General features: G+C 45.0%; 2 protein-coding genes across 2 annotated transcripts in view; both read left to right on the forward strand.

The window, feature by feature from the left end:
- Nucleotides 1–6,614, forward strand: part of LOC123738253 (ubiquitin-like modifier-activating enzyme 6) — a 41,472-nt gene extending 34,858 nt beyond the window's left edge. Inside the window, exons 25-28 of the mRNA XM_082978298.1 lie at nt 2,658–2,785; nt 3,937–4,024; nt 4,961–5,055; nt 5,439–6,614. Coding sequence (XP_082834424.1) covers nt 2,658–2,785; nt 3,937–4,024; nt 4,961–5,055; nt 5,439–5,586 — 459 coding nt within the window. The 3' untranslated portion in view covers nt 5,587–6,614. The remainder of the gene's footprint in view (nt 1–2,657; nt 2,786–3,936; nt 4,025–4,960; nt 5,056–5,438) is intronic.
- A 3,729-nt stretch (nt 6,615–10,343) lies between these two features.
- Nucleotides 10,344–27,500, forward strand: part of LOC123738252 (tyrosine-protein phosphatase non-receptor type 9) — a 39,566-nt gene continuing 22,409 nt past the window's right edge. The window contains 5 exon segments of the mRNA XM_082978692.1: nt 10,344–10,600; nt 14,776–14,919; nt 15,122–15,211; nt 23,982–24,106; nt 25,599–25,704. Of these exon segments, the coding sequence (XP_082834818.1) occupies nt 10,568–10,600; nt 14,776–14,919; nt 15,122–15,211; nt 23,982–24,106; nt 25,599–25,704 (498 nt within the window). The 5' untranslated portion in view covers nt 10,344–10,567.

The raw sequence follows: 27,500 nt of genomic DNA on the forward strand, positions 1-27,500 counted from the left end.
GTGGTCTAGGGTGGTCTAGGGTGGTCTAGTGGTGGTCTAGGGTGGTCTAGTGGTGGTCTAGTGGTGGTCTAGTGGTGGTCTAGGGGTGGTCTAGGGTGGTCTAGGGTGGTCTAGTGGTGGTCTAGGGAGGTCTAGGGGTGGTCTAGTTGTGGTCTGTGGTGGTCTAGGGTGGTCTAGTGGTGGTCTAGTGGTGGTCTAGGGTGGTCTAGTGGTGGTCTAGTGGTGGTCTAGGGTGGTCTAGAGTGGTCTAGTGGTGGTCTAGTGGTGGTCTAGGGTGGTCTAGTGGTGGTCTAGGGGTGGTCTAGGTGTGGTCTAGGGTGGTCTAGGGTGGTCTAGTGGTGGTCTAGGGGTGGTCTATGGTTGTCTAGTTGTGGTCCTAGTTGTGGTCTAGTGGTGGTCTAGTGGTGGTCTGGGGTGGTCTAGTTGTGGTCTAGGGTGGTCTGGGGTGGTCTAGTTGTGGTCTAGGGTGGTCTAGGGTGGTCTAGTGGTGGTCTAGGGTGGTCTAGTGGTGGTCTAGTGGTGGTCTAGTGGTGGTCCTAGTTGTGGTCTAGGGTGGTCTAGTTGTGGTCTAGTTGTGGTCTAGGGTGGTCTAGTTGTGGTCTATGGTGGTCTAGTGGTGGTCTAGTGGTGGTCTAGTTGTGGTCTAGTTGTGGTCTAGTTGTGGTCTAGGGTGGTCTAGGGTGGTCTGGGGTGGTCTATGGTGGTCTAGGGTAGTCTAGTTGTTGTCTAGGGTGGTCTATGATGGTCTAGTTGTGGTCTAGGGTAGTCTAGTTGTGGTCTAGGGTGGTCTATGGTGGTCTAGGGTGGTCTAGGGTGGTCTAGGGGTGGTCTAGTGTGGTCTAGTTGTGGTCTAGAGTAGTCTAGTTGTGGTCTAGGGTGGTCTAGTTGTGGTCTAGGGTGGTCTGGGGTGGTCTAGTTGTGGTCTAGGGTGGTCTAGTGGTGGTCTAGGGTGGTCTAGGGGTGGTCTAGTTGTGGTCTAGTTGTGGTCTAGGGTGGTCTATGGTGGTCTATGATGGTCTATGGTGGTCTAGGGTGGTCTAGTTGTGGTCTAGGGTAGTCTAGTTGTGGTCTAGGGTGGTCTATGGTGGTCTAGGGGTGGTCTAGTTGTGGTCTAGGGGTGGTCTAGTTGTGGTCTAGTTGTGGTCTAGGGTGGTCTAGTTGTGGTCTAGGGTGGTCTAAGCTGCTACCTAGAACACACTCCATGACATCAGAGGGGACTCCTGGGTGGTCTAAGTAGTGGCTGCATCATGTGTTGGGTATGCTTGTCATCGGCAAAGACGAGGGAGTTTTTTTTTCCCCCGGATGAAAAGAAACAGAATAGAGCTAAGCAGGTAAAAATCCTGGATGAAAACCTGGTCCAGTCTGCTTTCCACCAGACACTGGGAGATGAATTCACCTTCCAGCAGGACAATAACCTTAAAAACACCAAGGACAAATATACACTGGAGTTACTCACCAAGAAGACAGTGAATGTTCCCTGAGTGGCCGAGTTACAGATTTGATTTAAATCGTCTTGGAAACCTATGGAAAGACCTGAAAATGTTTGTCTAGCCATGATCAATAACCAACTTGACAGAGATTAAAGAATTATGAGAAGAATAATGTGAAACTATTGTACAATCCAGGTGTGTAAAGCTCTTAGAGACTCACCCAGAAAGACTCCCAGATCTAATGACTCTTAGAGACTCACCCAGAAAGACTCCCAGCTGTAATGAGTCTTAGAGACTCACCCAGAAAGACTCTCAGCTGTAATGGCTCTTAGACTCACCCAGAAAGACTCCCAGCTGTAATGACTCTTAGAGACTCAACCAGAAAGACTCTCAGCTGTAATGACTCTTAGAGACTCACCCAGAAAGACTCCCAGCTGTAATCGCTGCCAAATGTGATTCTAACATGTATTGACTCAGGGGTTTGAATACTTTAAGTAAATCATATATTTATTTTAAATGGTAGTAAATTCATTTATTTTATCTTATCAGACTGGTAGTAAATGACTGAATCAAATGTTTATCAGTTTAATAGGTTTTTTTAACAGCTTGGATCTCTTCTTCCTGGTTTTGAATTGGTTTTTACGGAATCTGCTAGTCTGATTCAGTCACAGACCTAAATGGAACATACCAATGAATTCAGTGCTGTGTAGTTTTGGCTGATGACGGGAATTAACTGGGGGGGGGTCGCCTGGGGGGGGGGGGGGGGTCGCCTGGGGGGGGGTCGCCTGGGGGGGTCTCTGGGGGGGTCGCCTGGGCGGGTCGTCTGGAAGTCTGGGGGGGTTGTCTGGGGGGTCGTCTGGGGGGGGTCGTTTGGGGGGTTTGTCTGGAAGTCTGGGGGGGTCTCTGGGGGTCGTCTGGAAGTCTGGGGGGGGGTCTCTGGAGGTCGTCTGGAAGTCTGGGGGGGGGTCTCTGGAGGTCGTCTGGAAGTCTGGGGGGGGTCTCTGGGGGTCGTCTGGAAGTCTGGGGGGGGTCTCTGGGGGTCGTCTGGAAGTCTGGGGGGGGTCTCTGGGGGTCGTCTGGAAGTCTGGGGGGGGTCTCTGGGGGTCGTCTGGAAGTCTGGGGGTCGTCTGGAAGTCTGGGGGGGTTGTCTGGAAGTCTGGGGGGGTCGTCTGGAAGTCTGGGGGTCTCTGGGGAGTGGTCAGTGAGTGGGTGTGCTGTGGTCCCCAGGTGTCGTTGGAGCTGGTGAAGGTGGTGGGAGGATACGGGTTTGAGTCGTTCAACAACTGTTTCTTCAACCTGGCCATTCCTGTCATGGTCCTCACCGAGGCTGCACCTGTCAAGAGGACACAGATCAGGTAGGAGACACACCTGTACACACACACACACACACACACACACACACATACACCTGTACACACACACACACACACACACACACACACACACACACACACACATACACCTGTACACACACATACACCTGTACACACACACACACACACACACACACACACACACACATACACCTGTACACACACACACACACATACACCTGTACACACACACACACACATACACCTGTACACACACACACACACCTGTACACACACACACACACACACACACCTGTACACACACACACACACACACACACACACACACACACACACCTGTACACACACACACACACACACACACACCTGTACACACACACACACACACACACACACACCTGTATACACACACACACACACACACACACACACACACACACACACACACACACACACACACACACACATACACCTGTACACACACACACACACACACCACACACACACACACACACACACACACACCTGTACACACACATACACCTGTGCACAGACACACCTGTACACACAGACACACACACACAGACATGTACACAGAAACACAGACACACACCTGTACATAGACACACACACACACACCTGTACACACACATACACACGTACAGACAGAAAATACATCTCTTTCTCTATTTGGGACCTCTGGGCTGTGTGGTCTCAACACTTCTCTGTCTCCCTCTGTCTCTCTGTCTCCCTGTCTGTCTCTCTGTCTCTCTCTCTGTCTCCCTGTCTCTCTGTCTGTCTCTTTCTCTCTCTCGGTCTGTCTCTGTCTATCACTGAGTCCTGTCTGTCTCTCTCTCTCTCTCGGTCTGTCTCTGTCTCTGTCTATCACTGAGTCCTGTCTGTGTCTCTCTGTCTGTGTCTCTCTGTCTGTGTCTCCCTGTCTGTGTCTCCCTGTCTGTGTCTCCCTGTCTGTGTCTCCCTGTCTGTGTCTCCCTGTCTGTGTCTCCCTGTCTGTGTCTCCCTGTCTGTCTCTCTCTCTGTCTGTCTCCGTCTCTGTCTCTCACTGAGTCCTGTCTGTGTCTCTCCTCCTCAGGGAAGACATCTCTGTCTCTCTCTCTGTCTGTCTCCGTCTCTGTCTCTCACTGAGTCCTGTCTGTGTCTCTCCTCCTCAGGGAAGACATCTCTTTCTCTATCTGGGACCGCTGGACTGTGTGGGGTGACCAACACTTCTCTCTCTCTGACTTCATCAAGGCAGTGCTGGTGAGACTATATGAATTCTCTCTCTGTCGAGGGATTGATAGTCACATATCTATTGATCATATTGGTGATGATACTGTTGTTTTGACTGTGTTGTATTACAGGTGAATTATGGGATATATCCTACCATGGTGTTGACTGTGTTGTATTACAGGTGAATTATGGGATATATCCTACCATGGTGTTGACTGTGTTGTATTACAGGTGAATTATGGGATATATCCTACCATAGTGTTGACTGTGTTGTATTACAGGTGAATTATGGGATATATCCTACCATAGTGTTGACTGTGTTGTATTACAGGTGAATTATGGGATAGATCCTACCATGGTGTTGACTGTGTTGTATTACAGGTGAATTATGGGATATATCCTACCATGGTGTTGACTGTGTTGTATTACAGGTGAATTATGGGATATATCCTACCATGGTGTTGACTGTGTTGTTTTACAGGTGAATTATGGGATATATCCTACCATGGGGTTGACTGTGTTGTTTTACAGGTGAATTATGGGATATATCCTACCATGGGGTTGACTGTGTTGTATTACAGGTCAATTATGGGATATATCCTACCATAGTGTTGACTGTGTTGTATTACAGGTCAATTATGGGATATATCCTACCATAGTGTTGACTGTGTTGTATTACAGGTGAATTATGGGATATATCCTACCATGGTGTTGACTGTGTTGTATTACAGGTGAATTATGGGATATATCCTACCATAGTGTTGACTGTGTTGTATTACAGGTGAATTATGGGATATATCCTACCATAGTGTTGACTGTATTACAGGTGAATTATGGGATATATCCTACCATGGTGTTGACTGTGTTGTATTACAGGTGAATTATGGGATATATCCTACCATAGTGTTGACTGTATTACAGGTGAATTATGGGATATATCCTACCATAGTGTTGACTGTATTACAGGTGAATTATGGGATAGAACCTACCATGGTGGTCCATGGCGTGAAGATGCTCTATGTTCCTGTGATGCCTGGACACAACAAGAGACTAAAACTAACGTAAGCAACACACACACACACACACACACACACACACACACACACACACACACACACACACACACGTAAACACGTAAACACACACACGTAAACACACACTCACACACTGTGTCCTCCTGAATCACTGTGAATCTTAGTCTCTCATTCTCCTCTCCCCCCCTTTCCTCCCTCTATCCCTCCCTCCCCCCCTTTCCTCCCTCTCCCTCTCCCCCCCTTTCCTCCCTGTATTCCTCCCTCTCCCCCCCTTTCCTCCCTCTCTTCCTCCTTTCCTCCCTCTCTTCCTCCTTTCCTCCCTCTCCCCCCCTTTCCTCCCTCTCTCCCTCCCCCCCTTTCCTCCCTGTATTCCTCCCTTTCCTCCCTCTTTCCCGCCCCTCCTCCCCTAGGATGCAGAAGTTGATCAAGCCGTCTGTAGACCGTCGCTACGTCGACCTGACCGTGTCCTTCGCTCCTGAGTCAGACGGTGATGAGGACCTTCCTGGACCCCCCGTTAGGTACTACTTCAGCTCCGACGGAGACGCTCACAGCGCCTGACACGCCCGGACCATAACCCCCCTCAGTCCCCTCAAACTAACCCCCCCTCAGTCCCCACAAACTAACCAAATATACCACCCCTCAGTCCCCTCAAACTAACCCCCCTGTACCTGCAAAACCCCAGTTGACAACAGTGGTGCTTCTTGAACAGGGGTGGATTCTAGAACAGGGGTGGATTCTAGAACAGGGGTGGATTCTAGAACAGGGGTGGATTCTAGAACAGGGGTGGATTCTAGAACAGGGGTGGATTCTAGAACAGGGGTGGATTCTAGAACAGGGGTGGAATCTAGAATATATGTTGTTTCTAGAATATATGTTGTTTCTAGAATATATGTTGTTTCTAGAATATATGTTGTTTCTAGAATATATGTTGTTTCTAGAATATATGTTGATTCTAGAATATATGTTGATTCTAGAATATATGTTGATTCTAGAATATATGTTGATTCTGGAATATATGTTGATTCTGGAATATATGTAGATTCTAGAATATATGTTGTTTCTAGAATATATGTTGATTCTAGAATATATGTTGATTCTAGAATATATGTTGTTTCTAGAATATATGTTGTTTCTAGAATATATGTTGATTCTAGAACAGATGGTGATTCTAGAATATATGTTGATTCTAGAACAGATGGTGATTCTAGAATGGGGGGATTCTAGAACAGGGCTGGCCCCATGGACCATTATTAGAGAAAGAGCATAGAGGTAGAAAGAGGGCTCTAGATGGATATAACCTGGTTTGATGAGTTCTCTTTCTACCTCTATGAGAAGAGGGTTGCAATTGACTGTGTACATAGTAGTCCCTCTGTGTTTTCTACTCTGGTTTAAAACACAGCTCTGACTGGTGTTTTCTGCTCTGGTTTAAAACACAGCTCTGACTGGTGTTTTCTGCTCTGGTTTAAAACACAGCTCTGACTGCTATGCACATGCCTTAACTAACAACCTTGATGTGTTTGTCACGACGACGACGACGATGATGATGATGCTAAGAATAAAAACATTTGTGTTTACACACCCATACATACACACTTCCCATGGTTTTCATTTGGGGGATGGCGAGACAGGTAGAGGGAGGAACTCTTGATTCAAGGATTTTGGTTTTGTGAGAAGCAGTGAACGAGTGCACACTTCAGAAGAAAGGAGATATTATTGGGACGCCCCCTATATGCTCTCCTCAGTCAGAAGCCATGTCAGCAATTCGCTATATAAACAGGTCTGTCTGTTGTTGAAGTGGGAGGGACAGAGATGATAAGAGGTTAGTCTGTCTGTTGTTGAAGATGATAGGAGGGACGTTATGAATACAGTCCCTGGTAGTCTACCATCTACCATCTACATTATGAATACAGTCCCTGATAGTCTACCATCTACCATCTACATTATGAATACAGTCCCTGGTAGTCTACCATCTACCATCTACATTATGAATACAGTCCCTGATAATCTACCATCTACATTATGAATACAGTCCCTGAGAGTCTACCATCTACCATCTACATTATGAATACAGTCCCTGATAGTCTACCATCTACATTATGAATACAGTCCCTGAGAGTCTACCATCTACCATCTACATTATGAATACAGTCCCTGATAGTCTACCATCTACCATCTACATTATGAATACAGTCCCTGATAGTCTACCATCTACCATCTACATTATGAATACAGTCCCTGATAGTCTACCATCTACCATCTACATTATGAATACAGTCCCTGATAGTCTACCATCTACATTATGAATACAGTCCCTGGTAGTCTACCATCTACATTATGAATACAGTCCCTGAGAATCTACCATCTACATTATGAATACAGTCCCTGAGAGTCTACCATCTACCATCTACATTATGAATACAGTCCCTGATAGTCTACCATCTACATTATGAATACAGTCCCTGATAGTCTACCATCTACATTATGAATACAGTCCCTGAGAGTCTACCATCTACCATCTACATTATGAATACAGTCCCTGATAGTCTACCATCTACATTATGAATACAGTCCCTGGTAGTCTACCATCTACATTATGAATACAGTCCCTGAGAGTCTACCATCTACATTATGAATACAGTCCCTGATAGTCTACCATCTACCATCTACATTATGAATACAGTCCCTGAGAGTCTACCATCTACCATCTACATTATGAATACAGTCCCTGATAGTCTACCATCTACCATCTACATTATGAATACAGTCCCTGATAGTCTACCATCTACATTATGAATACAGTCCCTGAGAGTCTACCATCTACATTATGAATATAGTCCCTGATAATCTACCATCTACATTATGAATACAGTCCCTGATAGTCTACCATCTACCATCTACATTATGAATACAGTCCCTGAGAGTCTACCATCTACATTATGAATACAGTCCCTGATAGTCTACCATCTACCATCTACATTATGAATACAGTCCCTGATAGTCTACCATCTACCATCTACATTATGAATACAGTCCCTGAGAGTCTACCATCTACATTATGAATACAGTCCCTGAGAGTCTACCATCTACATTATGAATACAGTCCCTGATAGTCTACCATCTACCATCTACATTATGAATACAGTCCCTGAGAGTCTACCATCTACCATCTACATTATGAATACAGTCCCTGATAGTCTACCATCTACCATCTACATTATGAATACAGTCCCTGAGAGTCTACCATCTACCATCTACATTATGAATACAGTCCCTGATAGTCTACCATCTACCATCTACATTATGAATACAGTCCCTGAGAGTCTACCATCTACCATCTACATTATGAATACAGTCCCTGATAGTCTACCATCTACCATCTACATTATGAATATAGTCCCTGAGAGTCTACCATCTACCATCTACATTATGAATACAGTCCCTGATAGTCTACCATCTACATTATGAATACAGTCCCTGATAGTCTACCATCTACCATCTACATTATGAATACAGTCCCTGAGAGTCTACCATCTACATTATGAATACAGTCCCTGAGAGTCTACCATCTACCATCTACATTATGAATACAGTCCCTGATAGTCTACCATCTACCATCTACATTATGAATACAGTCCCTGATAGTCTACCATCTACCATCTACATTATGAATACAGTCCCTGATAGTCTACCATCTACCATCTACATTATGAATACAGTCCCTGATAGTCTACCATCCACCACCTGTCCTGTGACTTCTAATAGGCTCTCGTGAAGGACAGGAAGTGAGAGACAGAGGGAAGGAAGACGTTTTAGACACACCCAATGAAACTGTTCATTAAGAACCAATACAATAGGACTTGTATTGCCTATTCAACCCCCCCTCTGGAGCGGTTTGTCTCACTACGACATCACTCTCTGGATCCTTGACTTTATAGGGTCCCCTGACGTTGTGATTCTGGCAGGATTTCATCCATTCTATTGATGTTTCCCAAATGGCACCCTATTCCCTATAATAGTGCACTACTTTAGACCAGAGCCCTATGGCACCCTATTCCCTATATAGTGCACTACTTTAGACCAGAGCCCTATTCCCTATAATAGTGCACTACTTTAGACCAGAGCCTTATTCCTTATATAGTGCACTACTTTAGACCACAGCCTTATTCCCTATATAGTGCACTACTTTCGACCAGAGCCCTATTCCCTATATAGGGAATAGGGTACCATTTCGGACCCTGAGCTTGTAGTTTGCATCCAGAAGAAGTGATGTCAGAGAGAGTGGCCTGTATCCCCAATGAGACTGATCTGTCCCTGCTGGTCCCTACCTTGTATTTACATGTATCTCTCTACTAAACCCTCTGACGTGGTCTTGTGTCCCCAATGAGACTGATCGGTCCCTACCTTGTATTTACATGTATCTCTCTACTAAACCCTCTGGCGTGGCCTTGTGTCCCCAATGAGACTGATCTGTCCCTGCTGTTCCCTACCTTGTATTTACATGTATCTCTCTACTAAACCCTCTGACGTGGGTTTGTGTCCCAAATTACACCCTATTGCCTATATACTGCACTACTGTATAGGGATTAGGGTGCCGCTGAGACACTCCATCACCAACTGTCTTGCACAGGAAATATTTATCAGGATTTCCTTGATAATGAATGTCAGAAGCATAACATGTAAAAAAATTAAAAAACACAAAAAAAACATATGATGTAAATTGTTGTGACAGACAACTCAAGTGATGGTGCAATAAAAATTGTTTTCAGGATGTTTTGTGACTGAACTGTTGCCTGTATTTTTATTGCATGACAGAGATTCACATATGGAAAATAACATCACAAAAAATGGACATAAAGTCATTAAAACAAACCTTGTATGTTTTTCCACCATGTGTTGTGTCACATAACATTTTAATAAAGAATGGTGCAGAATTTATTAAATCATTATCTACATTACAAGTGTACACAAACGTTCGACCTTTTGTAGAATGAGCCCTTTGGCGACCCGTAGTCTTTCCGCACTTCTCCCGTGGTCCTTGTTGTTCGGGCTCCTTGGGACGTCCCTACCCCCCACACAAACACAATTTAAGTTAAAATGTAGATTTAGGTAAAGGTTATAGTTACAGTTTTGGGGTTAAAGTTAGGTTTTTGGGTAGGGACGTCCCAAGGATTTTGTATAGCACTAACCCACTTCGCGTCTGGTCGTCATTAGTTACCAGAGCCACAAAGTCATAATTATGGCTAAACCACGCCAATTTCTCTTCTTAAAATATGACTTTAAACGTAACATTAACCACACTGCTAGCCTTCTGCCTAACCCTAACTTTAAATTATAACCTCAAAGATCTTATTTTGTTGTTGTTTTCATACATATTTTTGCGATATTAGTATCGTATTTTGATTTTGTGTTTCTGGTAACTATAGTGACAACCCCCTCCCTCCTCACTCGGGCTTCTGCGTTGTGAACGAGCACGTAGAAACGTGACTTCAAGATCGTCGTGAACGAGCACGTAGAACCGCGACGTTGCCGAGGCTTCAAGATGGCGGAAGCCTTGACAAGTCAGGAGGAACTGGTAAGGGCTTGGTTTACCATGGTAAAGCTCTCGATTTCGTCCAAAAAAATTACGTTTTTTTTTTTCTTCTTCTTCTGTTTCCCCATTATTTGCATAATAAACACAATGTCTGATTAGGTTGTAGGTCAGCGTTGTCCTTGTTGAGGATACTGTCTCGTAAATATCCGTGGCCCGTTACTTATATTATGACAGCCGTTAGCAATGCTACTATTAGCTAGCTGCTTAACACGCTCGTCTGGATGCAACTCACAGTAGACGCCTCACGTTTAGCTAGCTGGCTGACTAGCATTTTGCTTTACAAATAATTAGGCAACGTTACATATCACTGGTTATATTTCATATTTGTTACCCATTATTATTTTTGAAGAACTGGAAAATCAACTCGCTAACTTAATTTTTTCTTCTTCCAATTGAGAGTTAACGTCGTCAGTCATATTGAACGCAGACGGCTACCTAGCGATAGCTAAACGTTAGCCCGAGAGGAAGACCGAGTTTACCCACATGTAGCTTCCTAGCTAGGTGACTATAGTAAGAGAACATTGCCATTTCTGTTTAATTTGAGCCAAAAATATGACTTCCTTTCAGAAGTCAGTACAAGGTTGCGTTATACGTCTAGTGACATGTTTGCTTTGAGTACTTGTTTGGTCTCAGTCATAGCTCGTTAGCTATCCATTTTACTGCAGTAGGTTCAACAGAATTTGCTCCCAAGTTCCTAGTAACTTTGTTTTCGTCATTCAACTGGCTGGCTAGATTGTAAGTTAACGTTAACAGCCCCATCGTCGATGACGAAAGAGAGCTCTCAGATATAAAATAGCTGATCTGTTTATTTAACTAGTTCATGTATTTAATTAAACTAATTTGGCAACAGTAGACGAGTAGCTTAGGGCCCTAGCTAGTAGCTACGACTTGCTCGGTCCTCTCATCTCTTAGCTAGCTAACCTTAGTTATTTGACTAATGCAGCTTCTCTAGCTAGCGAGCAACACGCATTATGTGCTATATCAATCATGTTACCACTTAACGTGAATTTGTAACGGGAGTTAACACTTCGAGGCAAGTTTTTCCAGGGACGTTTCTATGTACTCCTTTGCCAAAATTGGTTATTGAAGTAGTTGGTACAATCCGTTGTCAAGTGTCGAACGGATGTTGTTGTTGAATATCCACTAACGTCACTGGAAGCTTAAAGGTCCACACAGTTCAAGCACATGACGTAGGGCTGTGTGTGTTAGAGGTCGACTGATTATGACTTTCCGATACCGATTATTGGAGGACCAAAAAAGGCCGGTACCGATTATCGGCAGATTTTTTACATATATATATATATATATATGTGTGTAATAATGACAATAACAATACTGAATGAACCCTTATTTTAACTTAGTATAATACATAAATAACATCTATTTAGTCTCAAATAAATAATTAAACATGCTCAATTTGGTTTAAATAATGAAAAAACACAGTGTTGGAGAAGAAAGTAAAAGTGCAATATGTGCTATGTAAAAAAAAAAAAAACTAAAGTTTAAGTTCCTTGCTCAAAACATGAGAACATATGAAGGCTGGTGGTTCCTTTTTAACTCAAGTCTTCAATATTCCCAGTTAAGAAGTTTTATGTTGTTGTTATTATAGGAATTATGACGCGTCGACTATTTCTTTCTATACCATTTTGTATTTCATATACCTTTGACTATTGGATGTTCTAATAGGCACTTTAGTATTGCCAGCCTAATCTCAGGAGTTGGTAGGCTTGAGGTCATAAACAGCGCTGTGGTTCAAGCATTGCTAAGAGCTGCTGGCAAACACAGTAAAGTTTGAATGAATGATTACGAGCCTGCTGCCGCCTACCACCGCTCAGTCAGACTGCTCTATCAAATATCAAATCATAGACTTAATTATAACATAATAACACACAGAAATACGAGCCTTAGGTCATTAATATGGTCAAATCCGGAAACTATCATTTCGAAAACAAAACGTTTATTCTTTCAGTGAAATACGGAACCGTTTCGTATTTTATCTAACGGGTGGCATCCCTAAGTCTAAATATTGCTGTTACATCGCACAACATTCAATGTTTTGTCATAATTATGTAAAATCCTGGAAAATTAGTTCGCAACGAGCCAGGCGGCCCAAACTGTTGCATATACCCTAACTCTGCGTGCAATGAACGGAAGAGAAGTGACACAATATCCCTAGTTAATATTGCCTGATAACATGAATTTATTTTAACTAAATATGCAGGTTAAAATATAATATACTTCTGTGTATTCATTTTAATAAATGCATTGATGTTTATGGTTAGGTACATTTGTGTAACAATTGAGCTTTTGTTAAATCATCACCCGTTTGGCGAAGTAGGCTGTGATTCAATGATAAATTAACAGGCACCGCATTGATTATATGCAACGCAGGACTAGCTAGTTAACCTAGTAATATCATCAACCATGTGTAGTTAACTAGTGATTATGTGAAGATTGATTGTTTTTTTTATAAGATAAGTTGAATGCTAGCTAGCAACTTACCTTGGCCCCTTGCTGCACTCGTATAACAGGTAGTCAGCCTGCCACACAGTCTCCTCGTGGAGTGCAATGTAATCGGCCATAATCGGCGTCCAAAAATGCCGATTACCGATTGTTATGAAAAACTTGAAATCAGCTCTAGTTAATCGTCCATGCCGATTAATCGGTCGACCTCAAGAGTGTATGTCTGTCAATCACTTGATGTAGGGCGTGTTTATATCTGTCCGTCTGTCTTTCTATCAACCAATCAGAGATGGAGTTGTTGTTGATTTAGCCAATAAGTGACTGGTCTTGGTAGTTCTTTCCTACTTCCTAGGGATGTTGGTTACATTGAATACTGTCGGCACCAGCACAACACACCACACAGGGGTTCAACCATGAGCCACAAGTGTTAACAACTCTCTGTTCTCCCTCTCCCCTTCTGATAACTACCCCACCCTCACTCTGTCCTCTCCCCTTCTGATAACTACCCCACCCTCACTCTGTCCTCTCCCCTTCTGATAACTACCCCACCCTCACTCTGTCCTCTCCCCTTCTGATAACTACCCCACCCTCACTCTGTCCTCTCCCCTTCTGATAACTACCCCACCCTCACTCTGTCCTCTCCCCTTCTGATAACTACCCCACCCTCACTCTGTCCTCTCCCCTTCTGATAACTACCCCACCCTCACTCTGTCCTCTCCCCTTCTGATAACTACCCCACCCTCACTCTGTCCTCTCCCCTTCTGATAACTACCCCACCCTCACTCTGTCCTCTCCCCTTCTGATAACTACCCCACCCTCACTCTGTCCTCTCCCCTTCTGATAACTACCCCACCCTCACTCTGTCCTCTCCCCTTCTGATAACTACCCCACCCTCACTCTGTCCTCTCCCCTTCTGATAACTACCCCACCCTCACTCTGTCCTCTCCCCTTCTGATAACTACCCCACCCTCACTCTGTCCTCTCCCCTTCTGATAACTACCCCACCCTCACTCTGTCCTCTCCCCTTCTGATAACTACCCCACCCTCACTCTGTCCTCTCCCCTTCTGATAACTACCCCACCCTCACTCTGTCCTCTCCCCTTCTGATAACTACCCCACCCTCACTTGTCCCTTCCCTGTCCTTTCTCTCCCTATCCAACCCCACCCTCACTTATCCTTTCTCTCCCTATCCAACCCCACCCTCACTTGTCCTTTCTCTCCCTATCCAACCCCACCCTCACTTGTACCTTTTCTGTCCTCTCTCTCCTCTCTCTCTCTCTCTCTCTCTCTCTCTCTCTCTCTCTCTCTCACTCACTCTCTCCATCCCCACCCTCACTCGTCCCTTCTGTCATCTCTGTCACTCTCTCTCACCAACTCCACCCTCACTTGTCCCTTCTCTGTCCTCCCTCTCTCTCCCTCCCTCTCTCCTCTCTCTCTCTCTCTCTCACTCACTCTCTCCATCCCCACCCCCTCACTCGTCCCTTCTGTCATCTCTCTCACTCTCTCTCTCCAACTCCACCCTCACTTGTCCCTTCTCTGTCCTCTCTCCTCTCTCGCTCTCCAACCCCACCCTCTCCTCCAATATCCCCCTCTAATGCTTCCCCCAATCTCTCGTCTGGTCTGGTCTCATCCCTGTAACCTCCCTTCCTCTCTCCCCTTGTTCCCCCATCCCCTCCCCTCCCGTCCGTCCCCAGGCGGTGGAGGAGTTTCTGAGTGAGGTGCGCAGCAGGGAACATCCCCGCAGCGCAGCCCTGGTCTCCCAGCCAACCGCCGTCAAGTTCCTGATGGCGCGCAAGTTCGACGTCTCCCGAGCAATAGACCTCTTCCAGGCATACAAGGTACTGAGAGGGACCAGACGCCACTGCTGTGTGTGTGTGTGTGTGTGTGTGTGTGTGTGTGTGTGTGTGTGTGTGTGTGTGTGTGTGTGTGTGTGTGTGTGGGTGGTCCCGAGATACACTGTAAATTCCCACCTATGCCAGAATGTGCTAATGGTTGACCTTTGACCCTTGTTGCCTGTATGTCTGTGATTGGTCCAATCAGAACACGAGGATTAAAGAGGGCATCTTCAACATTAACCCAGAGGAGGAACCTCTCCGCTCTGAACTGCTCAGCGGAAAGTTCACCGTCCTGGTGAGGCCTTTATGTGTGTGTGTGAGTGTGTGTGTGTGTGTGTGTGTGTGTGTGTGTGTGTGTGTGTGTGTGTTGTGTGTGTGTGTGTTGTAGTGTGTGTGTGTTGTAGTGTGTGTAGAGTGTGTATTGTGTGTGTGTTGTAGTGTGTGTGTGTAGAGTGGTGTAGTGTGTGTGTGTGTGTAGTAGCGTGTGTGTGTGTGTTGTAGTGTGTGTGTGTGTGTTGTAGTGTGTGTGTGTTGTAGTGTGTGTGTGTGTGTGTGTGTGTGTGTGTGTGTGTGTTTGTTTGTGTGTGTGTTGTAGTGTGTGTATATGTTGTAGTGTGTGTGCGTGTTGTAGTGTGTGTGTGTGTGTTGTAGTGTGTGTGTGTTGTAGTGTGTGTGTGTGTGTGTGTGTGTGTGTAGTGTGTGTGTGTGTGTTGTAGAGTGTGTGTGTGTGTGTGTAGTGTGTGTGTGTGTTGTAGTGTGTGTGTGTAGAGTGTGTAGTGTGTGTGTTGTAGTGTGTAGTAGTGTGTGTGTGTGTGTGTGTGTGTGTGTGTGTGTGTGTGTGTGTGTGTGTGTGTGTGTGTGTGTGTGTGTGTGTGTGTGTGTGTGTGTGTGTGTGTGTGTGTGTGTGTGTGTGTAGTAGTGTAGGGCCCTGTGTGTGTGTAGAGTGGTGTAGTGTGTGTGCGTGTTGTAGTGTGTAGTAGTGTGTAGTAGTGTGTAGTAGTGTGTAGTAGTGTAGGGTCCTGTGTGTGTCTATAGAGAGATTAGCTGAGTATTGAGTTGTGGCTGTCAGTGAAAAGCATCTGAAATATGTGAAGATCAAGCATCTTGAGTATCATTAAAAAAATGTTGAGACAAGAAGAGGGGGAGGGGTGAAGATATAGGCCAGTCTCTCTCCAGAAGGGCCAGTCTCTCTCTAGAAGGGCCAGTCTCTCTCCAGAAGGGCCAGTCTCTCTCCAGAAGGGCCAGTCTCTCTCCAGAAGGGCCAGTCTCTCTCCAGAAGGGCCAGTCTCTCTCCAGAAGGGCCAGTCTCTCTCCAGAAGGGCCAGTCTCTCTCCAGAAGGGCCAGTCTCTCTCCAGAAGGGCCAGTCTCTCTCCAGAAGGGCCAGTCTCTCTCCAGAAGGGCCAGTCTCTCTCCAGAAGGGCCAGTCTCTCTCCAGAAGGGCCAGTCTCTCTCCAGAAGGGCCAGTCTCTCTCCAGAAGGGCCAGTCTCTCTCCAGAAGGGCCAGTCTCTCTCTAGAAGGGCCAGTCTCTCTCCAGAAGGGCCAGTCTCTCTCCAGAAGGGCCAGTCTCTCTCCAGAAGGGCCAGTCTCTCTCCAGAAGGGCCAGTCTCTCTCCAGAAGGGCCAGTCGCTCTCCAGAAGGGCCAGTCGCTCTCCAGAAGGGCCAGTCTCTCTCCAGAAGGGCCAGTCTCTCTCCAGAAGGGCCAGTCTCTCTCCAGAAGGGCCAGTCTCTCTCCAGAAGGGCCAGTCTCTCTCCAGAAGGGCCAGTCTCTCTCTAGAAGGGCCAGTCTCTCTCTAGAAGGGCCAGTCTCTCTCCAGAAGGGCCAGTCTCTCTCCAGAAGGGCCAGTCTCTCTCCAGAAGGGCCAGTCTCTCTCCAGAAGGGCCAGTCTCTCTCCAGAAGGGCCAGTCGCTCTCCAGAAGGGCCAGTCTCTCTCCAGAAGGGCCAGTCTCTCTCTAGAAGGGCCAGTCTCTCTCCAGAAGGGCCAGTCTCTCTCCAGAAGGGCCAGTCTCTCTCCAGAAGGGCCAGTCTCTCTCTAGAAGGGCCAGTCTCTCTCTAGAAGGGCCAGTCTCTCTCTAGAAGGGCCAGTCTCTCTCCAGAAGGGCCAGTCTCTCTCTAGAAGGGCCAGTCTCTCTCTAGAAGGGCCAGTCTCTCTCCAGAAGGGCCAGTCTCTCTCCAGAAGGGCCAGTCTCTCTCCAGAAGGGCCAGTCTCTCTCCAGAAGGGCCAGTCTCTCTCCAGAAGGACTCGGCTGTCTCCCGCCAATTCTTGCGCATTCATTGTGTGAATTGTTTGCCCTTAGATTTTTTGTTTGTTTGATTAATTCCCTATTACATGTCACCAGTAGTAAATGTACCACTAATCCCCATCATTTGCCTGTATATATATGTCTGTTAATGCATGTATTAATTACAGTCATTTACCGTTGTCATTCTCGGAGTGGAAGAGTTCACAACCTGCCACACTTTTGGTTTATTTCATAACTATCATTTACGAGATGTGTCAGTTTGTTTTTCATTGTCTTTTGTTTGCAGTGCACCATGTGAGCAATGAGCATGTGTCTGGTTTCTCTGCCCTGATAATGTTGATGGAGCGTGTGTTTGGTTTCTCTGTCCTGATAATGTTGATGGAGCGTGTGTCGGGTTTCTCTGTCCTGATAATGTTGAGGGCGCATGTGTCTGGTTTCTCTGTCCTGATTATATTGAGGGAGCATGTGTCTGGGAGGGAGCATGTGTCTGGTTTCTCTGTCCTGATAATGTTGAGGGAGCATGTGTCTGGTTTCTCTGTCCTGATAATGTTGAGGGAGCATGTGTCTGGTTTCTCTGTCCTGATAATGTTGGGGGGAGCGTGTGTCTGGTTTCTCTGTCCTGATAATGTTGAGGGAGCGTGTGTCTGGTTTCTCTGCCCTGATAATGTTGAGGTAACGTGTCTGGTTTCTCTGCCCTGATAATGTTGAGGTAACGTGTCTGGTTTCTCTGTCCTGATAATGTTGGGGAGCGTGTGTCTGGTTTCTCTGCCCTGATAATGTTGGGGGAGCGTGTGTCTGGTTTCTCTGTCCTGATAATGTTGAGGGAGCATGTGTCTGGGAGGGAGCGTGTGTCTGGTTTCTCTGCCCTGATAATGTTGGGGGAGCGTGTGTCTGGTTTCTCTGCCCTGATAATGTTGAGGGAGCATGTGTCTGGGAGGGAGCGTGTGTCTGGTTTCTCTGTCCTGATAATGTTGAGGGAGCGCACATGCCTGAACACGAATAGAAGTACCTGGCCTGCTGCGTGGAAATGTAGGAAAGTGTTTAAAAATTATAATTTTTTTAAACCTCCATTTGTGAATGATAATATATTAAAACTATAGTTCTTCACAGTAAGTTATTTGAGAAAATCTTTCCAATAATCCCCCCCCCTCGAAAATCACCAATCCTCGGTGTGGAAGGGCCTACTGCAGCATTGGCCAATAGTCTGTGTTTTTCATGAGCTCATTTCTTTACCCGCCAATAGATCACGGCGTATCAATGAAGTCTCCCTCTTCAGCCCCAGCCGCGTTAGTCTCCCTCTTCATCACCAGCCGTGTTAGTCTCCCTCTTCATCACCAGCCGCGTTAGTCTCCCTCTTCATCACCAGCCGCGTTAGTCTCCCTCTTCATCACCAGCCGTGTTAGTCTCCCTCTTCATCACCAGCCGTGTTAGTCTCCCTCTTCATCACCAGCCGCGTTAGTCTCCCTCTTCATCACCAGCCGCGTTAGTCTCCCTCTTCATCACCAGCCGTGTTAGTCTCCCTCTTCATCACCAGCCGCGTTAGTCTCCCTCTTCATCACCAGCCACGTTAGTCTCCCTCTTCATCACCAGCCGCGTTAGTCTCCCTCTTCATCACCAGCCGCGTTAGTCTCCCTCTTCATCGCCAGCCGCGTTAGTCTCCCTCTTCATCACCAGCCGTGTTAGTCTCCCTCTTCATCACCAGCCGTGTTAGTCTCCCTCTTCATCACCAGCCGCGTTAGTCTCCCTCTTCATCACCAGCCGCGTTAGTCTCCCTCTTCATCACCAGCCGTGTTAGTCTCCCTCTTCATCACCAGCCGCGTTAGTCTCCCTCTTCATCACCAGCCGTGTTAGTCTCCCTCTTTATCACCAGCCGCGTTAGTCTCCCTCTTCATCACCAGCCGTGTTAGTCTCCCTCTTCATCACCAGCCGCGTTAGTCTCCCTCTTCATCACCAGCCGCGTTAGTCTCCCTCTTCATCGCCAGCCGCGTTAGTCTCCCTCTTCATCACCAGCCGTGTTAGTCTCCCTCTTCATCACCAGCCGCGTTAGTCTCCCTCTTCATCACAGCATCAGTTTCCAGGGGATTCTGTTCCATCAGTGAATAACAGCATCAGTTTCCAGGGGATTCTGTTCCATCAGTGAATAACAGCATCAGTTTCCAGGGGATTCTGTTCCATCAGTGAATAACAGCATCAGTTTCCAGGGGATTCTGTTCCATCAGTGAATAACAGCATCAGTTTCCAGGGGATTCTGTTCCATCAGTGAATAACAGCATCAGTTTCCAGGGGATTCTGTTCCATCAGTGAATAACAGCATCAGTTTCCAGGGGATTCTGTTCCATCAGTGAATAACAGCATCAGTTTCCAGGGGATTCTGTTCCATCAGTGAATAACAGCATCAGTTTCCAGGGGATTCTGTTCCATCAGTGAATAACAGCATCAGTTTCCAGGGGATTCTGTTCCATCAGTGAATAACAGCATCAGTTTCCAGGGGATTCTGTTCCATCAGTGAATAACAGCATCAGTTTCCAGGGGATTCTGTTCCATCAGTGAATAACAGCATCAGTTTCCAGGGGATTCTGTTCCATCAGTGAATAACAGCATCAGTTTCCAGGGGATTCTGTTCCATCAGTGTATAACAGCATCAGTTTCCAGGGGATGCTGTTCCATCAGTGAATAACAGCATCAGTTTCCAGGGGATTCTGTTCCATCAGTGAATAACAGCATCAGTTTCCAGGGGATTCTGTTCCATCAGTGAATAACAGCATCAGTTTCCAGGGGATTCTGTTCCATCAGTGAATAACAGCATCAGTTTCCAGGGGATTCTGTTCCATCAGTGTATAACAGCATCAGTTTCCAGGGGATTCTGTTCCATCAGTGAATAACAGCATCAGTTTCCAGGGGATTCTGTTCCATCAGTGAATAACAGCATCAGTTTCCAGGGGATTCTGTTCCATCAGTGAATAACAGCATCAGTTTCCAGGGGATTCTGTTCCATCAGTGAATAACAGCATCAGTTTCCAGGGGATTCTGTTCCATCAGTGAATAACAGCATCAGTTTCCAGGGGATTCTGTTCCATCAGTGAATAACAGCATCAGTTTCCAGGGGATTCTGTTCCATCAGTGAATAACAGCATCAGTTTCCAGGGGATTCTGTTCCATCAGTGTATAACAGCATCAGTTTCCAGGGGATTCTGTTCCATCAGTGAATAACAGCATCAGTTTCCAGGGGATTCTGTTCCATCAGTGAATAACAGCATCAGTTTCCAGGGGATTCTGTTCCATCAGTGAATAACAGCATCAGTTTCCAGGGGATTCTGTTCCATCAGTGAATAACAGCATCAGTTTCCAGGGGATTATGTTTCTCTCTGCCATTTTGGCCTGCGACAGTTTTATTTATTGGCTTTGAATTTTTTTTATTAGACAAAAGTTTGTTAGGTGTATATGTGTGTGTGTGTGTGTGTGTGTGTGTGTGTGTGTGTGTGTGTGTGTGTGTGTGTGTGTGTGTGTGTGTGTGTGTGTGTGTGTGTGTGTGTGTGTGTGTGTGTGTGTGTGTGTTACAACAGTGACAGGAACAGAAGCAGCTTGTTGAACTAATAGCCTAACTAATGTTTCTTACATCCCCTCTCACTCTCTCTCTCTTCTCTCTCTCTACCCTCTCTCTACCCTCCCTCACTCTCTCTCTCTCTCCCTCCGTCTCTCTCTAACCTCCCTCTACCCTCTCTCTCTATCTCTCTCCCTCTCTCTACCTTCTCTCTCTCTCTCCCTCCCTCTCCCTCCCTCTCTCCACCCTCTCTCTCTATCTCTCCCTCTCTCTACCCTCTCTCCCTCCCTCTCTCTTCTCTCTCTCTCGCTCTCTCTCTCTTTCTCTTTCTCTCTCTCCCTCTCCCTCCCTCTCTCTACCCTCTCTCTCTTCTCTTCTCTCTCTCTCCCTCCCTGGAAAAACTGAGAGGAGGGAAAATAAGGATAAGAGTGAGCTGACAGGCAGCAGGCCCTCTCGCCCTCTCGTCTGACTCCTTCTCTCCCGCATTCCCTCTCTCTCGTCTTCATTCCCTGAGGGTTTGTCTTATGATGAATTGGGCTGTCTGAACAAACCCTCACCAATTAGACAGAGAGAGAGAGAGAGAGAGAGAGGGAGGGAGGGAGGGAGGGAGGGATAGAGAGAGGATGTGAGAAAAGAGGTAGAAAATGCTGTCCGTTGTGTTTACAGTAAAGCTCAGGAGGACTGTAAAATAAAGGTCTATTAGAATGCTGTGTGTTTACAGTAAAGTTCAGGAGGACTGTAAAATAAAGGTCTATTAGAATGCTGTGTGTTTACAGTAAAGTTCAGGAGGACTGTAAAATAAAGGTATATTAGATTGCTGTCTGTTTACAGTAAAGCTCATGAGGACTGTAAAATAAAGGTCTATTAGAATGCTGTCTGTTTACAGTAAAGTTCAGGAGGACTAAGTAAAGGTCCTCCAGAATGCTGTTTGTTGTGTTTACAGTAAAGCTCATGAGGACTAAGTAAAGGTCCTCTAGAATGCTGTTTGTTGTGTTTACAGTAAAGCTCATGAGGACTAAGTAAAGGTCCTCCAGAATGCTGTTTGTTGTGTTTACAGTAAAGCTCATGAGGACTAAGTAAAGGTCCTCTAGAATGCTGTTTGTTGTGTTTACAGTAAAGCTCATGAGGACTAAGTAAAGGTCCTCTAGAATGCTGTTTGTTGTGTTTACAGTAAAGCTCATGAGGACTAAGTAAAGGTCCTCTAGAATGCTGTGTTGTGTTTACAGTAAAGCTCATGAGGACTAAGTAAAGGTCCTCTAGAATGCTGTTTGTTGTGTTTACAGTAAAGCTCATGAGGACTAAGTAAAGGTCCTCCAGAATGCTGTTTGTTGTGTTTACAGTAAAGCTCATGAGGACTAAGTAAAGGTCCTCCAGAATGCTGTTTGTTGTGTTTACAGTAAAGCTCATGAGGACTAAGTAAAGGTCCTCTAGAATGCTGTTTGTTGTGTTTACAGTAAAGCTCATGAGGACTAAGTAAATGTCCTCCAGAATGCTGTGTTGTGTTTACAGTAAAGCTCATGAGGACTAAGTAAAGGTCCTCTAGAATGCTGTTTGTTGTGTTTACAGTAAAGCTCATGAGGACTAAGTAAAGGTCCTCTAGAATGCTGTTTGTTGTGTTTACAGTAAAGCTCATGAGCACTAAGTAAAGGTCCTCTAGAATGCTGTTTGTTGTGTTTACAGTAAAGCTCATGAGGACTAAGTAAAGGTCCTCTAGAATGCTGTTTGTTGTGTTTACAGTAAAGCTCATGAGGACTAAGTAAATGTCCTCCAGAATGCTGTTTGTTGTGTTTACAGTAAAGCTGATGAGGACTAAGTAAAGGTCCTCTAGAATGCTGTTTGTTGTGTTTACAGTAAAGCTCATGAGGACTAAGGTCCTCTAGAATGCTGTTTGTTGTGTTTACAGTAAAGCTCATGAGGACTAAGTAAAGGTCCTCTAGAATGCTGTTTGTTGTGTTTACAGTAAAGCTCATGAGGACTAAGTAAAGGTCCTCTAGAATGCTGTTTGTTGTGTTTACAGTAAAGCTCATGAGCACTAAGTAAAGGTCCTCTAGAATGCTGTTTGTTGTGTTTACAGTAAAGCTCATGAGGACTAAGTAAAGGTCCTCTAGAATGCTGTTTGTTGTGTTTACAGTAAAGCTCATGAGGACTAAGTAAATGTCCTCCAGAATGCTGTTTGTTGTGTTTACAGTAAAGCTCATGAGGACTAAGTAAAGGTCCTCTAGAATGCTGTTTGTTGTGTTTACAGTAAAGCTCATGAGGACTAAGGTCCTCTAGAATGCTGTTTGTTGTGTTTACAGTAAAGCTCATGAGGACTAAGTAAAGGTCCTCTAGAATGCTGTTTGTTGTGTTTACAGTAAAGCTCATGAGGACTAAGTAAAGGTCCTCCAGAATGCTGTTTGTTGTGTTTACAGTAAAGTTCATGAGGACTAAGTAAAGGTCCTCTAGAATGCTGTTTGTTGTGTTTACAGTAAAGCTCATGAGGACTAAGTAAAGGTCCTCTAGAATGCTGTTTGTTGTGTTTACAGTAAAGCTCATGAGGACTAAGTAAAGGTCCTCTAGAATGCTGTTTGTTGTGTTTACAGTAAAGCTCATGAGGACTAAGGTCCTCTAGAATGCTGTTTGTTGTGTTTACAGTAAAGCTCATGAGGACTAAGTAAAGGTCCTCTAGAATGCTGTTTGTTGTGTTTACAGTAAAGCTCATGAGGACTAAGTAAAGGTCCTCCAGAATGCTGTTTGTTGTGTTTACAGTAAAGCTCATGAGGACTAAGTAAAGGTCCTCTAGAATGCTGTTTGTTGTGTTTACAGTAAAGCTCATGAGGACTAAGTAAAGGTCCTCTAGAATGCTGTTTGTTGTGTTTACAGTAAAGCTCATGAGGACTAAGTAAAGGTCCTCTAGAATGCTGTTTGTTGTGTTTACAGTAAAGCTCATGAGGACTAAGTAAAGGTCCTCTAGAATGCTGTTTGTTGTGTTTACAGTAAAGCTCATGAGGACTAAGTAAAGGTCCTCTAGAATGCTGTTTGTTGTGTTTACAGTAAAGCTCATGAGGACTAAGTAAAGGTCCTCTAGAATGCTGTTTGTTGTGTTTACAGTAAAGCTCATGAGGACTAAGTAAAGGTCCTCTAGAATGCTGTTTGTTGTGTTTACAGTAAAGCTCATGAGGACTAAGTAAAGGTCCTCCAGAATGCTGTTTGTTGTGTTTACAGTAAAGCTCATGAGGACTAAGTAAAGGTCCTCTAGAATGCTGTTTGTTGTGTTTACAGTAAAGCTCTGTGTGTTTCAGCCTGGTCGTGATGCTAAGGGTGCAGCTCTGGCTCTGTTCACCGCTCGTCTCCACCGCTCTGACGTCACTACCCATAGGGCTGTGCTGCAGGCAATCATCTTTCAGCTGGACAAAGCCATCGAGAGGTAACCCCCCCCCCCCCCCCCCCGCCCTACTTTATTTCTCTCTTCTTCTCGGTCTCTCTCCATTCTCCCTACCTCTCCCTCCCTACCTCTCTCTCTCTTAATTAGTCCTATTCTCTCTCTCTCTCCTTAATTCGTCCTATTCTCTCTCTCCTTAATTAGTCCTATACTCTCTCTCTCGCTCCTTAATTAGTCCTATTTTCTCTCTCCTTAATTAGTCCTATTCTCTCTCTCTCGCTCCTTAATTAGTCCTATTCTCTCTCTCCTTAATTAGTCCTACTCTCTTTCTCTCGCTCCTTAATTAGTCCTATTCTCTCTCTCTCGTTCCTTAATTAGTCCTATTCTCTCTCTCCTTAATTAGTCCTATACTCTCTCTCTCGCTCCTTAATTAGTCCTATTTTCTCTCTCCTTAATTAGTCCTATACTCTCTCTCTTAATTAGTCCTACTCTCTTTCTCCTTCCTTAATTAGTCCTATTCTCTCTCTCCTTCCTTAGTCCTATTCTCTCTCTCTTAATTAGTCCTACTCTCTTTCTCCTTCCTTAATTAGTCCTATTCTCTCTCTCCTTAATTAGTCCTATTCTCTCTCTCGTTCCTTAATTAGTCCTATTTTCTCTCCTTAATTAGTCCTATTCTCTCTCTCTCTCTCCTTAATTAGTCCTATACTCTCTCTCTCGCTCCTTAATTAGTCCTATTCTCTCTCTCGTTCCTTAATTAGTCCTATTTTCTCTCTCCTTAATTAGTCCTATTCTCTCTCTCTCGCTCCTTAATTAGTCCTATTCTCTCTCTCTCGCTCCTTAATTAGTCCTATTCTCTCTCTCGTTCCTTAATTAGTCCTATTTTCTCTCTCCTTAATTAGTCCTATTCTCTCTCTCTCGCTCCTTAATTAGTCCTATTCTCTCTCTCCTTAATTAGTCCTACTCTCTTTCTCTCGCTCCTTAATTAGTCCTATTCTCTCTCTCTCGTTCCTTAATTAGTCCTATTCTCTCTCTCCTTAATTAGTCCTATACTCTCTCTCTCGTTCCTTAATTAGTCCTATTCTCTCTCTCCTTAATTAGTCCTATACACTCTCTCTCGTTCCTTAATTAGTCCTATTATCTCTCTCCTTAATTAGTCCTATACTCTCTCTCTCTCTCGTTCCTTAATTAGTCCTATTATCTCTCTCCTTAATTAGTCCTATACTCTCTCTCTCTCTCTCGTTCCTTAATTAGTCCTATACTCTCTCGTTCCTTAATTAGTCCTATACACTCTCTCTCTCTCGTTCCTTAATTAGTCCTATTCTCTCTCTCCTTAATTAGTCCTATACTCTCTCTCTCTCTCTCGTTCCTTAATTAGTCCTATACTCTCTCGTTCCTTAATTAGTCCTATACACTCTCTCTCTCTCTCGTTCCTTAATTAGTCCTATTCTCTCTTTGTCTCCTTCACCTCTCAATCCTTTAATGTACATAACAGAAATCTCACCTCCCCCCCTCTCTCTCCCTCCCTTCCTCTCTCCAGTGTTGACACCCAGAGAGATGGTTTAATTTTCATCTATGACATGACCAACTCCAGCTATGGGAACTTTGACTATGAGCTCTGTGTCAAGATCCTCGACCTCCTCAAGGTAACACACCGCCTGTGTCTCAAATTACTCCCTGTCAAATGATTCCCTGTCAAATGACTCCCTGTCAAATGACTCCCTGTGTCAAATGACTCCCTGTCAAATGATTCCCTGTCAAATGACTCCCTGTCAAATGACTCCCTGTGTCAAATGACTCCCTGTCAAATGATTCCCTGTCAAATCTTAGCACATTTAGTTTTAATTTTTCACACACGCCGAATACAACAGGTGAAGACTTCACTGTGAAATGCTGATTTTACGAGCCCTTTCCCAACAATGCAGAGTTAAAGTAAGAAAATGTACAAATAAAAATATGAAATAGTGTAACAATAAATAACAATAATGAGGCTATATACAAGGAGTACCAGTACCCAGTCAATGTTTAAAAGTCTTACTCTCACATCGGCTACGGAGATCGACAACACTCAGTCTTCCGGGACAGCAGGGGCTCTCATGCCTGGCTCAGTGTTGTTTGCCTCTAAGCGAACACAGAAGGCATTCAGCTCATCTGGGAGGTTTGCGTCACTTTAGCCTGGTCCTGTTCCTTGAAAGCGCTAGCCTTTATCCTGGCATGATACTGTCAAATGAATGAATAAATAAAAAATTGTATTTCCGTTTCAAGTCGCCAATTGGCAACCCATCCCTTTATGGGATTAATTGACACATAAACAAACATTACAATAATTCACTGTGGTTATTAAATGAGAATTCTTCTCCCGGCGTAAAATAAACGGAAGAAATTACAAATCAGTACATGTCTGTAATCCATGGCTTTTGTTATGGTGCGGGACACTGGGGGACGACGTCCTCGATGCATCAGACCTTATATAGTACATTACTTTGGACCAGGACTCAGAGGGACACTGGGGGACGACGTCCTCGATGCATCAGACCTTATATAGTACATTACTTTGGACCAGGACTCAGAGGGTCACTGGGGGACGACGTCCTCGATGCATCAGACCTTATATAGTACATTACTTTGGACCAGGACTCAGAGGGTCACGGTCCATATTAGTGCACCATAAAGGGAATAGGGTGGGTAGCCCTGGTCTAAAGTAGTACACTATATAGGGAATAGGGCCCTGGTCTAAAGTAGTGCACTATATAGGGAATAGGGTGGTAGCCCTGGTCTAAAGTAGTACACTATATAGGGAATAGGGCCCTGGTCTAAAGTAGTTCACTATATAGGGAATAGGGCCCTGGTCTAAAGTAATGCACTATATAGGGAATAGGGCCCTGGTCTAAAGTAGTGCCCTATATAGGGAATAGGGCCCTGGTCTAAAGTAATGCCCTATATAGGGAATAGGGCTCTGGTCTAAAGTAGTTCACTATATAGGGAATAAGGCTCTGGTCTAAAGTAGTGCACTATATAGGGAATAGGGCTCTGGTCTAAAGTAGTTCACTATATAGGGAATAGGGTGGTAGCCCTGGTCTAAAGTAGTGCCCTATATAGGGAATAGGGTGGTATTTGGGGAAGCAGCCTCTCTATTGATATTTCTCTCCCTTCTCTGTTTTATCTCTCTTCATCATCCCCTCCCTCTCTCTCTCTCCTCCTCTTCCTCTCTCTTCCTCTCTTCCTCTGTCCTCCTCTTCCTCTCTCTCTCTTCCTCTCTCCTCCTCTTTTCCTCTCTTCCTCTGTCCTCCTCTTCCTCTCTCTCTCTTCCTCTCTCCTCCTCTTCCTAACCGCCTTTGTCTTTTCCTCTCTTTTTCCATTCACTCGTTACCTGTGTGTGTGTGTGTGTGTGTGTGTGTGTGTGTGTGTGTGTGTGTGTGTGTGTGTGTGTGTGTGTGTGTGT

The sequence above is a fragment of the Salmo salar genome, chromosome 08, assembly GCF_965601325.2.
Source record: "Salmo salar chromosome 08, fSalSal1, whole genome shotgun sequence".
In the NCBI taxonomy this organism is placed as follows: Eukaryota; Metazoa; Chordata; class Actinopteri; order Salmoniformes; family Salmonidae; genus Salmo; species Salmo salar.